Below are 13336 nucleotides of genomic sequence, written 5' to 3'. Positions count from 1 at the left end.
AGTGGAGGGGATCAGCTATGGAACGCTCCTCCAGAGTTGCTCAGGCAAATCCCAGAGTTTGGCCATCTTTAGCAAACATTGCAAAGCCGTACTCTTTGAGAAGGCTTTTCCACCGTAAGTAATGCTCGCAATAAGAACAGCCTCCTCTATTCCCAAACACTTACCAACCAGAAAAACCCTATTCTAAGCAGCTTTGACCCCAAATGGGAGATGTGCCAGAGACTCCATGAAGTCCACTATTGATTTTACTTGGAATATGCTCAGATACCATGGTGATGGGCAGCAGTATAAAACCCATGGACAGATAGGCAAATGGATGGAGGTGGGGCCAGTTACTTGGACTTATTTGATGTAACTGAGAGCAGAATCCAACATAAGATCTTTAAATAGAACTCAGGACCGTCTAGTTCCAGCCCTGTGCTTCATCCAGTACTTTCTCTGGCACCATTTTCTCTTTCTTCAGCTTTCTCAAAATTCACAGATGTGAGTTTTCAATCAAGAGCCTCTTTTTAATGTTTCCCAACACTCCGAGAATGTGCAATTTGTTCCTGTGCAAAGGGCCAGCAAAAGACCTGTGCACCACTTAGGTCCTGAATAAACCCTGTAGATGGTGTGAAGGCCTTGAGCTGGTCCAGTTTCCACCTCCAGAGAAAGCAATTTTGCATTAAATTTGGCCAAACAATGTTGAAATCCTATGAAATTGGGGCAATTTCACTGAAATTTTGTGAATTCAGATCTTTTGAAGGAGAAATAGTATCTATTCTAAATATGCTGCCCAGCTCTCTTCCTGTCCACGCAGGAAAGTGCAGAGCTCTGTTGTGATGCACTGCAGCATTTTGCTGTGAGAAGTTACAAACAAGCTAGTTTGGTAGGTGATGCTGATAATCATGCCTAGCTGTTTTCTGTAGCACTTTTCATCAGCAGAGCTCTAGGCGCTTTTACAGAGGAGGTAAGTATTATTATCCCCATTTTATATGGGGAAACTGAGGAACAGAGAAGGGATGTCGCTTGCCCAAGGCCACCATGGGGCTGTGAACATTGATTGGGGCCTCCGTGCATAGCTGACAAATTAACAGTAACTACTCGTGTGTCAAAGTGCTTTCAGTTCCCATTGCATGTCAAGCCAATGCCCTTAATAATGAGAAGATGGTTTTGACCTGTGTCCAGAGCATATTAATAAATTAGTTAGAAATAAAACGTAGACCTCTTCATTTTTGCAAGCTCTTGTTTAATAATGTGGCCAAAGTGCGCACATTTTCTTTTGCCAAAGTTGGCACCTTCCTTGCTTGGAAAGTTCATACACTGGTCCTATTTGCCAATTCTTTTGTGTGTGCGCTGGTTCAGGAAAATCATGGAGCCTGTAAACCATTATTGTATGAAGGCCATGAGGGAGATTTTGCTTGACTGCCCTTGTTACCTTTGTGTGAAGAGTGGTGGTAGTTTCCCTCAGAACAAAATATGCCGCTTCTCGATAACTTCTAGTCAATCCCCCAATAGGTAGAATTGAAAAGACAGTCCCGAATTCACCAAATCCATTCAAGGAATAATCCACCAATGAATTCAGTTTAAAAAAAAAAAAAAAGTGAAAAGCTAAGAAAACCTGCATATATTGGAGATTGCTCCAGAGACTTTAGGGAAAAGAATGAAATCTAGGTTACAATCCTTCAGAGAAGAACTACTCCAGAGACCACAGAGTTAATTAACTGTAGCAGGATTTTAAAAAGGGATGGGTAGTTTTAAGGCCAGTAATATTTGTTATGTAAAATAAAGATATTCAATTCATGCTGTGAAGCATTAATTCGATGACTGCAGGGCTCAGGAAAGATCTCTTCCCCCTATTCCCTGCCCCTCACACATCACTGCACATGTGGCTGGGAGCACAATAGGTAGTTTTTAACATATCCTTTGAAGTATCAGGTATTGGCTACTGCCTCAGGCACAATACTGAACTCGATGGACCCAGTAGTTCCTATGGGGAAGAGAATACTGGAATTAATTGGAGTCCAAGGTTCCAATCCCAGTGACTTTTTAGAGGGCGGTAAGGTCAGGTCCTACGTCTGGGGTGAAAACCTTACACACTGAGTTCTGGGGGGAAAAGGTGACAGCTTAGTGTTCTGTGTCTACCTTATCTTGCATCACAACACAGGCATTCCGATTCCTAGCTTCAAATAAGAAAATTCCTCAAGTCCCCAGTTAACATGTTATGACTGTAAATATTCCATGAAAGTAATAGGGGTGGTTTTGATGCGAGTCAGAAACATGGGCAGTCTCCTAGAGAATCCGTAAGTGGATCAGGACTGTAGGTTGTGCCTTGGGCTGTATCAGGATATACTGAAACCTGAACTGCCTCGCCACAGGCAGCCATCCCATTACAGTGCAAATGTAAAGTTCCAGATCATCCTGAAGGTCTGGAACATAGACTGAAGCTAAAATAGCCAAGCCCTTGGCAGATACCTCCTGGGGATGCTCCCATACTTGGACAGTCACCAACTTCTAAATTTTGTTCTGCAGCGCATAGCCTTTGCCTCATGTGTTTGATGCTGTATCGCAGTCAGACATCTTGACGTGTCACCATGTGGTGAAGTTGTATGGGCCCCAAAGGGTTTTCAGGATGCTTTCAATGTCCTGTCAGGCTAGCTGGCAAGAGGCAGGAACAACCCATCGAAATTGGAATCCAGAAAATTGGGAAGGGAGGTGACCGGTTGCTAAGGCACAGTGAGCATACTTCAAAAGACCAGTCCAGTTTCAAAGAGATTCCTTATTTAAAATTGGGATCTGGTAAAAATCTCTAGAACTGGGATAGACTTTGGGATTGTGCCCATTGTAATTAAATTACAGCAGGTGTTCATAGCACTCTGAAGAATCTGTTCATTCTAAGCCAGATGGACGAGCAAAACAATTCACGGTTATTTTTGCTCTTGGAGAAAATCGCCTTCGCTACTTCCTGGAGGAAATGTTTTGCCTCCTCACTACTGAAGTGGCTCACAAAGGTTTATCTTGGTTTAAAGGCAGCTTCATCTAGTGGATTGACATGAAGTGGGAAGCCAGTAAGCCTTAAATTTAATGCTGGCGTTGCCTGCAGATTCGTGGTGTGTGGGCGACTTGCTAACCTTTCTGCCTCAGTTGTCTCATAAGTGCTCAGGTATCGAAGTGACAGGTACCTTAGAAGTATCTTGGCTGGATAGCTAAATCTGAAAATATTGGGCTAATCATCATTGCAAACACTTTGGGATATAGAGAGGTTAGTGGTTCTCCATCTCTTTGAAAAGTATAAAGACCTATATACATGGTAAGTATTATTATCCACATCAAAATACCATGATGGCTGGTTCGCTACAAATAGCTAGCAATGGGGAATAATTTTCATCAGTGAGGGAGGACTGTGTTGTTTACTATGCCTCCTCGCTTCCTTTCTGAGGAAGTATCTGTGGCAGCTAAACCAGTATCTCTTCAATCCTATCAGTGTATTAGAACTTCCCACGCTGGCAAATCCACCCTTCGATCACATACTGCAGTGAGCAGAACAGCTTGTTGTGGTCAGACATTTTGACCGCATTTATCACAATTGGGCTGGAATATCCTGTGCAATGTTTATTGTGATGTCCCCTCTCCACTCAGGAAAAACACAAACATTGGCTATAGAAATGTTATTAGTCTGTCTTCTGTATTTGTGTTAGATCAACACAATTATTCCTTAAAAATTATTTTTTGTAACATTAACACTTTCCATTCTATGTCACCATCCATCGAAGGATCTCAAGCAATTGCATACATTTATTACAAGTGTTTGCAGAGCACCAGTGCCTACAGGTTACAAAGGGAGGTTGTGGCATCCCTTGGAGGCTTTTAATAGGGGTTTGTCTAACCTGTTATTAGGGATGGCCTCTAGGTATATCTAGTCCTGTCTCAGTATGGGGGGATGGACTAGATGACTTCCAGCTTTGTGTTTCTATGATTCTATCATTGTGATAGCAGAGTGCAAGTATTGACTTTACAAACATTACAGTAAGCCATATTACAGCCATGTTAGGTATTTTAGACCTATTTTACAGATAGGGAATCTGAGGCACAGGTGGTTCAGTGATTTGTCCAAGGTTACCCAGTAAATCATTGACATAGATGGGAATAGAACCAAGGAGTCCTGCCTCCCTCCCCAAATGGAAAAGTCCCATAGAATTTAATAATGAATACTAAACTTTCTATGGGTTTTTTTAGTCATCCCATAGAATTCTATCCCTGCTTCAAAAAGCCTATAGAAAGAATCTCCTTTTCTATTCAATTCTGTAGGTTTGTAGGGTTATTTATCTAGTACCCTATAACATTTCTGTAGAACCCTTTAGTTGCTATCGGTATTAAATGCTACAGGGCACTTCCATGTGGGCCACTCGCCTGCCTTCACTACTAAGCCACACTCCTTCCCTATCACGAGCAAAAGGTCTAGTTCATTCTGTTGGGAGCAATTTGTCTGATAGCATGGGTACAACTATTCGTAATATGTTCAAATACAAGAAGAGGAAAATGGAGCAACTGAGCTTTGCAGAGAGATCTGCCTGTGCCATAAAGTAGAGCAGTTCCTCTGTGTGCTGGTGAAGAATGTTTTAAGGTCATTGATTATTAACAAAGCAGTTCAGGCTCAAATATTTGCTGTCAGCTGAAAGTTGGTTTTATTCTTAAAATTCTACTCCCTCTTTCGTTCTGTTGGCGCAACTTGTGTGCCTGTGCCATGACCAATGGGACTAATTCTTCTTAAGTTAGGGGCCAGTCAACCGCTTAAAACCATGTTCACATTAATTGTGACCATCTGGCCATTTGTGTCACAATGGGAGCTGAGTTCTTTTGAAAACCTGTCCCTCGTTGTGGTGCCCAAGTGAAGAAGGCTGAGGAAAGATGGCCCCGTGAGTAGGGTGCTCGTCTAGGACTCATGAGACCTGAGTGCAGTTCCCTGCCCCATCACTGGTTTTCTGTGAGACGCTAAAGCTACACCTATCACTGTACCGCCACACGGGCTATGCGGAGTGTGGATTGCAGAGTGCACCAGAATGCCTTGTGTGGATGCTGCTGGTGTGAGCTAAAAGGTACCTTGCTCATATTACCATAGAGCTCTTTGTCAAACAGGACTACATTAACTGTACCTTTTAGTTCATGCCAGCAACATCCACACAGGGCAGTTACATTGCAACCTTTTGGTGTGCTCTGCAGTTCATATTCCCACAGTCTGTGCCGCAGCGCAACCTAGAAAGGCCCTTAATCTCTCTCTGCCTCAGTTCCCCTCTGTGAAATGGGGATAGTAGCACTTCCCTACCTCACAGGGATGTTGTCAGGATAAGTAAAGATTCTGAGGTGCTTAAATACTATGGTAATTGGTGCCATAGAGAGAGAGAAGTGGGAGCTGAGCTCTTTTCAAACTTTGGCCCCAATCACGTGAACAGAGCACTTGAAAATCTGCCCCTGAGCTCTTCTGAAAACCTAAGTTTATTGTATAACATTTTAAAATACACAAGAGCCTGAGAGTTCATCACAGACTCATGGAAATTAGAGAGGGGAAGAATTGTTAGATCACCCTACCTATCTCTCAGCCAAATGCAGGATTGTCCTCTCCGGTGCAGCAGTGGGACAATTCTTGGTTCATTTTAGTATCTATGCAGCTTTAATGACAGCGAAGGGGTTTTGGTAAGAGTTGGGGTGGGACTGCGAATTGGGACTTCATAGCTCTGTTCCCACCTCTGTTGGTGATTTACTCTTTGACTCTGACCAAGTCACTTAACTTCCTGTGCCTCAGTTTACCTCGGTTTAAAAAAAGCTAATATTTCCCTACTTCACAAGAGTGTTGTGAAGCTTAATTAGTTAATATATTAAGACTTGGGGTTCCTCAGGTGAAAGGCACTATAGAAGTGCTAAGAATTCTTATTAGAATTTGTTGTTCTGATTTGCTTTCTGTCAAAGGGAAGAGTGGAGCTAGAAAATGCCATTTATTCTGATGCTGGGAGAAGGAGTCTGAAGTCTTTTTTTTTTTTTTCTTTGTGTGTCTCTTTGAAGGTTTTTTTCTTTCTTTTCTGGGCACCAGAGTGTGAAGCATCAGGCACGGTGCTAATCAGCAGAGACTGAAGGAGCTGTAAAAATGTTGTTAGTAAGGCGGCTGCCCTAGTTGTCAGAAGCAGCAGACTTATTGGTATTACAGTAACTGCTGGTTCAATATGAATTCAGCATTAAAAATGAGGCGAAACAGCATTATGGAGAACTCCAGGGTGTGTCTGAATTGTGAGGTTTTCAGAAGCACTCTGCACTGCCCGAACCCTTCTTCCACTAAAGTCAGTGGTTCTCAGTGATCTCCATGGCAGCAGCTAGGCCGACACTGGATTCTTTGGAAAATGCCACCCTTAGGCAGACACAGATATTTTGGTTTCGTGTCTTATTTGACCTGCTAATTGGTGCTATAATTGTTGGGGATCTACAGTAGCACAGATTTGTAGACCTCTTCAGCAAAGACTTTTGGGATCCTTTTGGAAGCATGAGGCTCTGATCAGCTGATTCTGAAGTAGGACAGCATTCTTCTGTCAAGTCAACACATGGATCATGGCTCCCCCATTCTGCTCTTCCCATATGTGCAGAAATCTCATTAACAGGAATGGCATCCGCCTGCATCTAATATGAGCAGATCATAGAGTCAAGATCCCCCTGTTGAACTTGAGAGAATTTTGCCTTTATTCCCCTCCTGCTTGGAATTTTATTGTGGCATTCTGAAATGCTGACTTCCTGGCACTGTGACATTCGTCTCAAAAGGGCTTCCTTCTGGAGGCGGTACTTCCTGTAACTGACATCATTGCCTGGCTGTTCACATACTTGAATATCAGAGAAGTACATTGATCTCATGAAAGCTGAAAGGCAATGGGTAGATTATGTTAATACTGTACTCAACTTCCACCCACAGTCCCAGAGTAGCTGGCTATTTGTTCTAAAATTGTCAGTGGTGAAAGAGTTAACAATATTGACATTTTGGATTACCATCACTAGGCTTCAGTGTTAACATCCAAATGTTATGAATGGGAGCCTTTCCTACCTCTTTAGGAAATATTCTTTCAGTCTCTTTGCAGATTCAGGAAGGCACAGTGCATCGGTTCACCATCATATTTTTTCTTCAACTGTAAAGGCTGGAAGCTTATTTTAAGGAAAGCTTTAATTCTGCTCATGGGGCCTTCAAAGAAGTGTCAACATGGCTGACTGCTGGCAGTCTGACTTATTTAAATTAAGCCAGGTCAGGATAAAGGGTGCCCTATGACCATATCATTCATGTCCCAAACTGGCTACTGCACATGTGGCAAGCCTGGGTCAGGGCAGGCTGAGTACACTTCCATATCAGTGAGCAGGAGTCAGCCCGTCATGGCTTTGCTCCCACTTTTAGCACACAGTGACATAAAAACATCTCTGTGTGACTTAATCTGAATTGAGGGACGTCTCTTCACATCAGTGGATAGGACGAGATGTCGTCTTTGGCTGGAGTTGCTTGTGGCAGTAACTGAGTTTTAACCTTTCACTTTGAGTTTAGTGATGGTAACATTTTGATGCAGTATTCTGGGTTTTTTTTAACATGACTTAATTCTTTTTTTCTCCCTTCAGTGTATTACTCAGAAAGGTGACGGCAGGTCTGGAAACTGGAGTCCTCTGTGTATCCACAGAACAGTCTATTTTGGATTAATTTTGATTAGTTTAACCAGGCCAAATTCTTTCCGTCTACACTGATCACCATGGTATCTGGTTTCAACAGTTAACACTAGGAGGATTGAATTTGGCCTATTTATATTAAATTAGGTCCTGATCCCTTGTACCCACACCAAATCCTATTGAAGTCAAGCAGTGCAATGGCTGGATCCGGGGCTTAGAATGTAAACTCCTTGGCTCAAGGGCTGTCTCCTCGTATGTGTGATAGGCACCTCACACACCTTTAGTGATAAAGAAGTAACAAATACTGTTCACAGGCGCAGCATAACTGACATTAATATGAACCAATCACTTAACAAATAAGCTGGCAGGTTTTATGATGAGCTTGAAGACCTGAACTCAGCCCACCCACTCCATTTCACATAGGTTGCTTAATAGCTATCAAACCGTAAAGAATCTCGGTCATGATTAGAGTTGAGTGAATAACTGATTTTTTTGATTCGGTGGCTGCTATGAAAAGTAAAATAAAAACATTTGGTTTTGTTTCAAACCAAAACAGATTTTTTTTGGGGGGGGTAATTCTTAACTAAATGAAAAACTGGAAAATGTAGTTTGAATGAAACAGGTTTCAAATGTTGATTCATAATGACATTTCAAAACGAAATGACAAAATGGTTCATATAGAAATTTGTTGAAATATCTACTGATTCCTGCCCCCACTCCCACCCCCAATCAGTTTTTTCAGCCAAAACTATTTGCAGAATTTGACCCCATATATATACACACCCTTTCAAGTAGAGTCTGCCAACCAAGCCCAAATTACATAGTGGTTTTGCAGCATAGCCAAATTTACTATTTGACAAAATTCACCAACCTCTAGTCATTATTGACTTGGTCCCAACTCTAGACATGACCAAGTGGTTGTTTAATATTAATGATCTAATTTGGGACCATGCTGGTAGCCAATGTAACCCAGTTTGAAAATGCAATAGAAGCAATGTTGAAATAGCGTGGAGTTTTATTTTTCAGGAGTGGGTTTAATCCACTGAGAATTTTAGAAATGGTTTAATTATATCAGGCTCGTAAGTTGTCCTGATAGATGGTCCAGCTTTCTAGCTTTTCTCAGTTAGAGCTAGAACGGTGATGAATTTCAACTGCTGTTGTTTTGTTCATATGTCAGCAAAACTTCTTAACCTCTACGATTTGCAATTTGTAATGTTAATTGTATTTTGACAGCTTTTTTATAATATAAGGATAATCCAGTAGCAGTCATTAGTTAGATGCCGTATGAAACAAAAGATGCTTTCCACTCTGGATACCTGGGTCAGCAATTCTTTGTCCTCTTTTCTAGGGGGAGAGGGTTATTTTAGACATATCACAGTATGCATGTGTTGGGGACAGGTGAATGTGAAGTTCCTCACATGGGGTAAAGCCTGCAGTGGTATAAGCTCCCCAACACAGCTGTGCCAGTGCCCCTTTATCCTGAACTCTAACCCCTCTTTGGGGCCTCAAAGAGCTCTGCTCATGCTCCTTAATCTTTACCCACAATACTTTCTGTTTGTCTTGTCCTCCACAGGCCTGTTAAAGTGTCATTGTCATCAGGGCTGAGACATCTTCTGACTGTCCATTCCAGCTCAGTCCCCTCGCAGCTCTGCTGATGTATAACAATCCCACCATTTCCAGTCTTCCTTTCTCTCTCTGCACACAGCTATACCTGCATTTTGGCTGAGATCCAAAACTGGATTGTCCCTTCGCTCCCCATCTTTGCCAGTGCACCTCTGCCCTGATCCACAGCATCCATGCTCTTCAAGACTTGGTCCCCTTTCAAGCAGAGTCTGCCAACCAAGCCCAAATTACATAGTGGTTTTGCGGCATAGCCAAAACTCCCTTTAGGGATTGGGAGGAGACCATAAAAGTCATTTTTACTAGATAGTGACTGGCCATTCTTTGCAGCGAATCCAATGCTGTTGATATATCATACAAACAAGACTCAATTATATTGAAAACTGGGCTTTTTTTTCATGTACAGAATTTTGACAGCAATTAGCTTTCAGTTCTATCATTTTCCCCAAGGAGGAATGATCACTTATGCATGAGAAACTGTTCCATCTTGAGTAAGAGAGAGGGGGATAATGGAAGCATCGTCATTGCTGTGATGAAAGAGTTTATGATAACAGGGAGTGTTTGAATGCCATCTTACTTTAATGTCTATCTCTGCTAGCTAATTTTGATGAATGCATTTCTGTGCTTAGAAGGGGCTTATGGAAAGATGCAGTAACTTGACTGAGGAGGGAGGAATAAGCTAGGCACGGTCAGTGAACAAGGGGTACACATCTTGGAAACCCATGATCTGTTCCTCCCTGGCTACTGTCCTGTGAAATCTGATCAGTTAGCAGAGTGGGGCCTGATCAGAATTTGGCCCAGGAAATTGCAGGCTGTGGCAGGAATGGGCATTGGTGAGGCACTAGCTTACAGGCTTCCCCCTGAGCCAGCACTTGCCCAATATCCCAGCGTGGCTGTAGAGGGTACTGTGACTTTTGGAGGTGCTTTCCTTCAGCTGAGCCATGTCACTCTTGGCACGACTTAGGATATGTCTACCCTGCAACTGGGTGGTGTGATTCTCAGCTAGAGGAGTCATACCTGCGCTAGCTCTGATAGAGCCAGTGCACTAAAAATCAAGCATAGCCGTGGCTGTGTGAGTGGCAGGAGGGGCTAGCCACCCCAAGTATGTACCTGTCTGAGACCCTAGGCACTTGCCAGCTAGTCCCGCCCACCTCTTGCACTGCTGTGGTTGCTGGCTCATTCAGAGCTAGAAGGGTATGTTTCCTTGAGCTGGAATTTACTCCTCCAGCTTGAAATGGCCACTGTCCAGTGAGGGTAATTGGTAGTATTTCCTTTAATTCCCCCAGCATCTTTGAGTGTGTACTGTATGCTTCACGTCCTACTGCTCTGTCTGTTATTGATGTATGTTATTAAACAGCTGATGTGTTCTACTCCGGAAGTGGCTACATTTCAGTGGCTGACAAAATGATTCCTGTGCCCATACATGGTGCTCTGAGGCCCTTCGGGGTGAAGGGGATATTTAAATGTGAGAATTCTTTACTCATGTTACTCAGTCTGTGAACGTGACCTTTCTTCAATAATTCTCCCCCTCCCTCAGTGTTGTGATCTGGGATTCCATGCCAGCCTAGCTCGGACATTCAGGACATACCTGTCTGCTGAATATAACCTAGAAACCTCACGCCATGAGGGCCTGGACATCATTGAGAATGCGGTGGACAACCTGGACGCACGGAGTGACAAGCATACAGTCATGGACATGTGCAACCAGGTCTTCTGCCCTCCGCTGAAGTTTGAATTCCAGCCTCACATGGGGGATGAGGTACTGGACCTTCAGAAAACAGCGTCAGCAATTTGGCATAGCCTGAGCTGTCCTTGTTTCCTCTCCCGCTTGTCTGTGATCTTTAACCTCTTTCCCATCCTATTGCCACTGTGCTTCTGTTCATGCTTCTTTCCTTTTTCAACTCTTTTCAACTGCTATGTGATAAATGCTTTGCTTAGGCCCAGATACAGGGCATTGCCGGTTAGAGATGGGTTGGGGTACCCAACCTCCCTAACCTACCAGAAAGAGACAAGCTTGGGGCGGGGGAGAGAACGATCTAATTGCTTAAAGTATTTCTATTTGTCCAGTGAATGTTTCAGTCTCCTCTCTCTGGTTTTGTTACTGCCATCAGGTATGTCAGGTGAGCGCCCAACAGCCTGTGCAGACGGAGTTGCTCATGCGATATCACCAGCTGCAGTCTAGACTTGCCACTCTCAAGATAGAGAATGAGGAGGTGAGAGCAATAACTGGCTTAGATCATTATTCTGGTGGACTGTGCTAATGACTTTACAGTCTGAGCCACATGGCCTTCAACATTCTGTGCTGGAGCTTTCAGTCAGCTGGAATGTTTGGGTTGGAATCTTCTGCAATGCTGAGGCTTCTGGTGGCTTTTCTGAAGACCCCCATTGACATCAGTGGATATTGCATCAAGCCCAGTACATAAGAGCTCCTTGATGGCCAATTATTGTGGCCAAAATGTGTCATTCTCCCAGTTTGTTTCACAACTACTGTGCTCCCCGTTTCTGCAGGTACGAAAAACTCTGGATGCCACTATGCAGACCTTGCAGGACATGCTGACGGTGGAAGATTTCGATGTTTCCGATGCCTTCCAGCATAGTCGCTCCACTGAGTCAGTCAAATCAGCCGCTTCAGAGACCTACATGAGTAAAATAAACATTGCCAAGAGGAGAGCCAACCAACAGGAAACTGAAATGTTCTATTTTACGGTGAGTCTCATCTCAAGCTATATAGGCTACGCAGCATTAATTGGTTGGGTTGAGTCCCATTTGAAATGCTTGTTAGTGAACAGCAAGAGCCAGTTTGGTCTGTTTAAATATTTGTCTTGTGTTTTGTTTGAAACTGAAATATTTGCTTCTCAACTGTAGGGAAATGCGCAGGGAACAATCATGCATCCTTGTGTTACTTTAAAAAAGCAACAACTTTAAAAGCTAGCCATGAAAGGAGACTTAAAGAAATGAGCTGGGAGACTCAATAATGGGCAGTAGAGCCTTCCACTCCAGTTTGCTGATCTGAAACCATCCCAGTCTCATAGTGTTACCACCTCAGGGTCTATGTGAGATGAGTTTGATGGTCTCTGTTCAATTCCCATAAGATGTCACTCTGCAGAACTGTCAGTCCAGCCCACCTACCCTCAGCAAAAACCTACAGGCATGGCTAAATTTCCACATTGAAACTTCTCTCCTATTGTTCTGTGGAGGGTATGGGATTAGCTCCCTCGGGCCACATAGAATGGGCCTCTCAATGGGTTCCCAAATCCCAGGGGGTCCACATGCATCCTGGGGAGTCAATAGGAGGCCAAGGCCATCCATGTGGGGAGCCCATGCCTCTGCTTTAACTCTTGGACTTCAGTGTTGTCCTTGCCCAAGAGCCACAGCCTGGCATCTGCCCTGGGGACAAATTTAAGGGTAATCTCCACCATGGAAAGATGGCTGTAGGAAGATACCCATAACCTGGGGCTGTAGCATCTTTCTGCAGCAAGCTCTAAAGGTTGGGTATGGATGTGATGTTCATTCTGACCTGCCCACCTTTCCACTGTGCAGATCCCAGGGTCTGTAGAACAGGCTCATTATTATTTCTATTTCAAGTATTATAAGAGGTGACTTCAAGAGAAATGTCCCCTGTTCTCAACAAGGCACATGTTGTTGAAGGTGGTTGGTAACATGACATGGCTTGTAGTGTCCCATGATACATTCACGTCTGCAGTAGGGCTTACAGCTTCTCTGTGTTTATTTTTTTATGGTTCCCATTCAGAGAGTTAGTTGCAATTTTATTTGTAAGGAGGATTTTTTTTAAAGGCCTTTTGCAAAAGTTATCATCTCTCTCTCTCTTTCATTTTCTGTCCCTTTCTCCCCCACTCCTGAGATGTATAAAGTTATTGGCCTCCAAGGCATTGTTGGGTATGAGGCAGTCTCTAAATAAAATAGGAAGGTTATGCATTGAATGAGACAAGCTGCTTAGCATAAGTATCTGATCTCCTGAGCCAGGAAGATCTCATGCACTGGGAATTCTCCCTTCCTTATCGCTGTTGCACAAAGGCAGAGCCCTGTCTCTGGAAGG

General features: G+C 43.4%; 1 protein-coding gene across 2 annotated transcripts in view; it reads left to right on the top strand.

Annotated features, from left to right (window-relative positions):
- SRGAP3 (SLIT-ROBO Rho GTPase activating protein 3) overlaps positions 1-13336 on the top strand; it is a 225978-nt gene that overhangs the window by 174040 nt on the left and 38602 nt on the right. For both annotated transcript variants that reach the window (XM_024217104.1, XM_024217103.1), the window contains exons 7-9: positions 10817-11038; positions 11391-11492; positions 11788-11985. In XM_024217104.1, the coding sequence (XP_024072872.1) occupies positions 10817-11038; positions 11391-11492; positions 11788-11985 (522 nt within the window). The remainder of the gene's footprint in view (positions 1-10816; positions 11039-11390; positions 11493-11787; positions 11986-13336) is intronic.

The sequence above is a fragment of the Terrapene carolina genome, unplaced genomic scaffold, assembly GCF_002925995.2.
Source record: "Terrapene carolina triunguis isolate 2854851 unplaced genomic scaffold, T_m_triunguis-2.0 Scaffold89, whole genome shotgun sequence".
Classification (NCBI taxonomy): Eukaryota; Metazoa; Chordata; order Testudines; family Emydidae; genus Terrapene; species Terrapene triunguis.
This window is presented reverse-complemented; position numbering and strand designations above follow the sequence as displayed.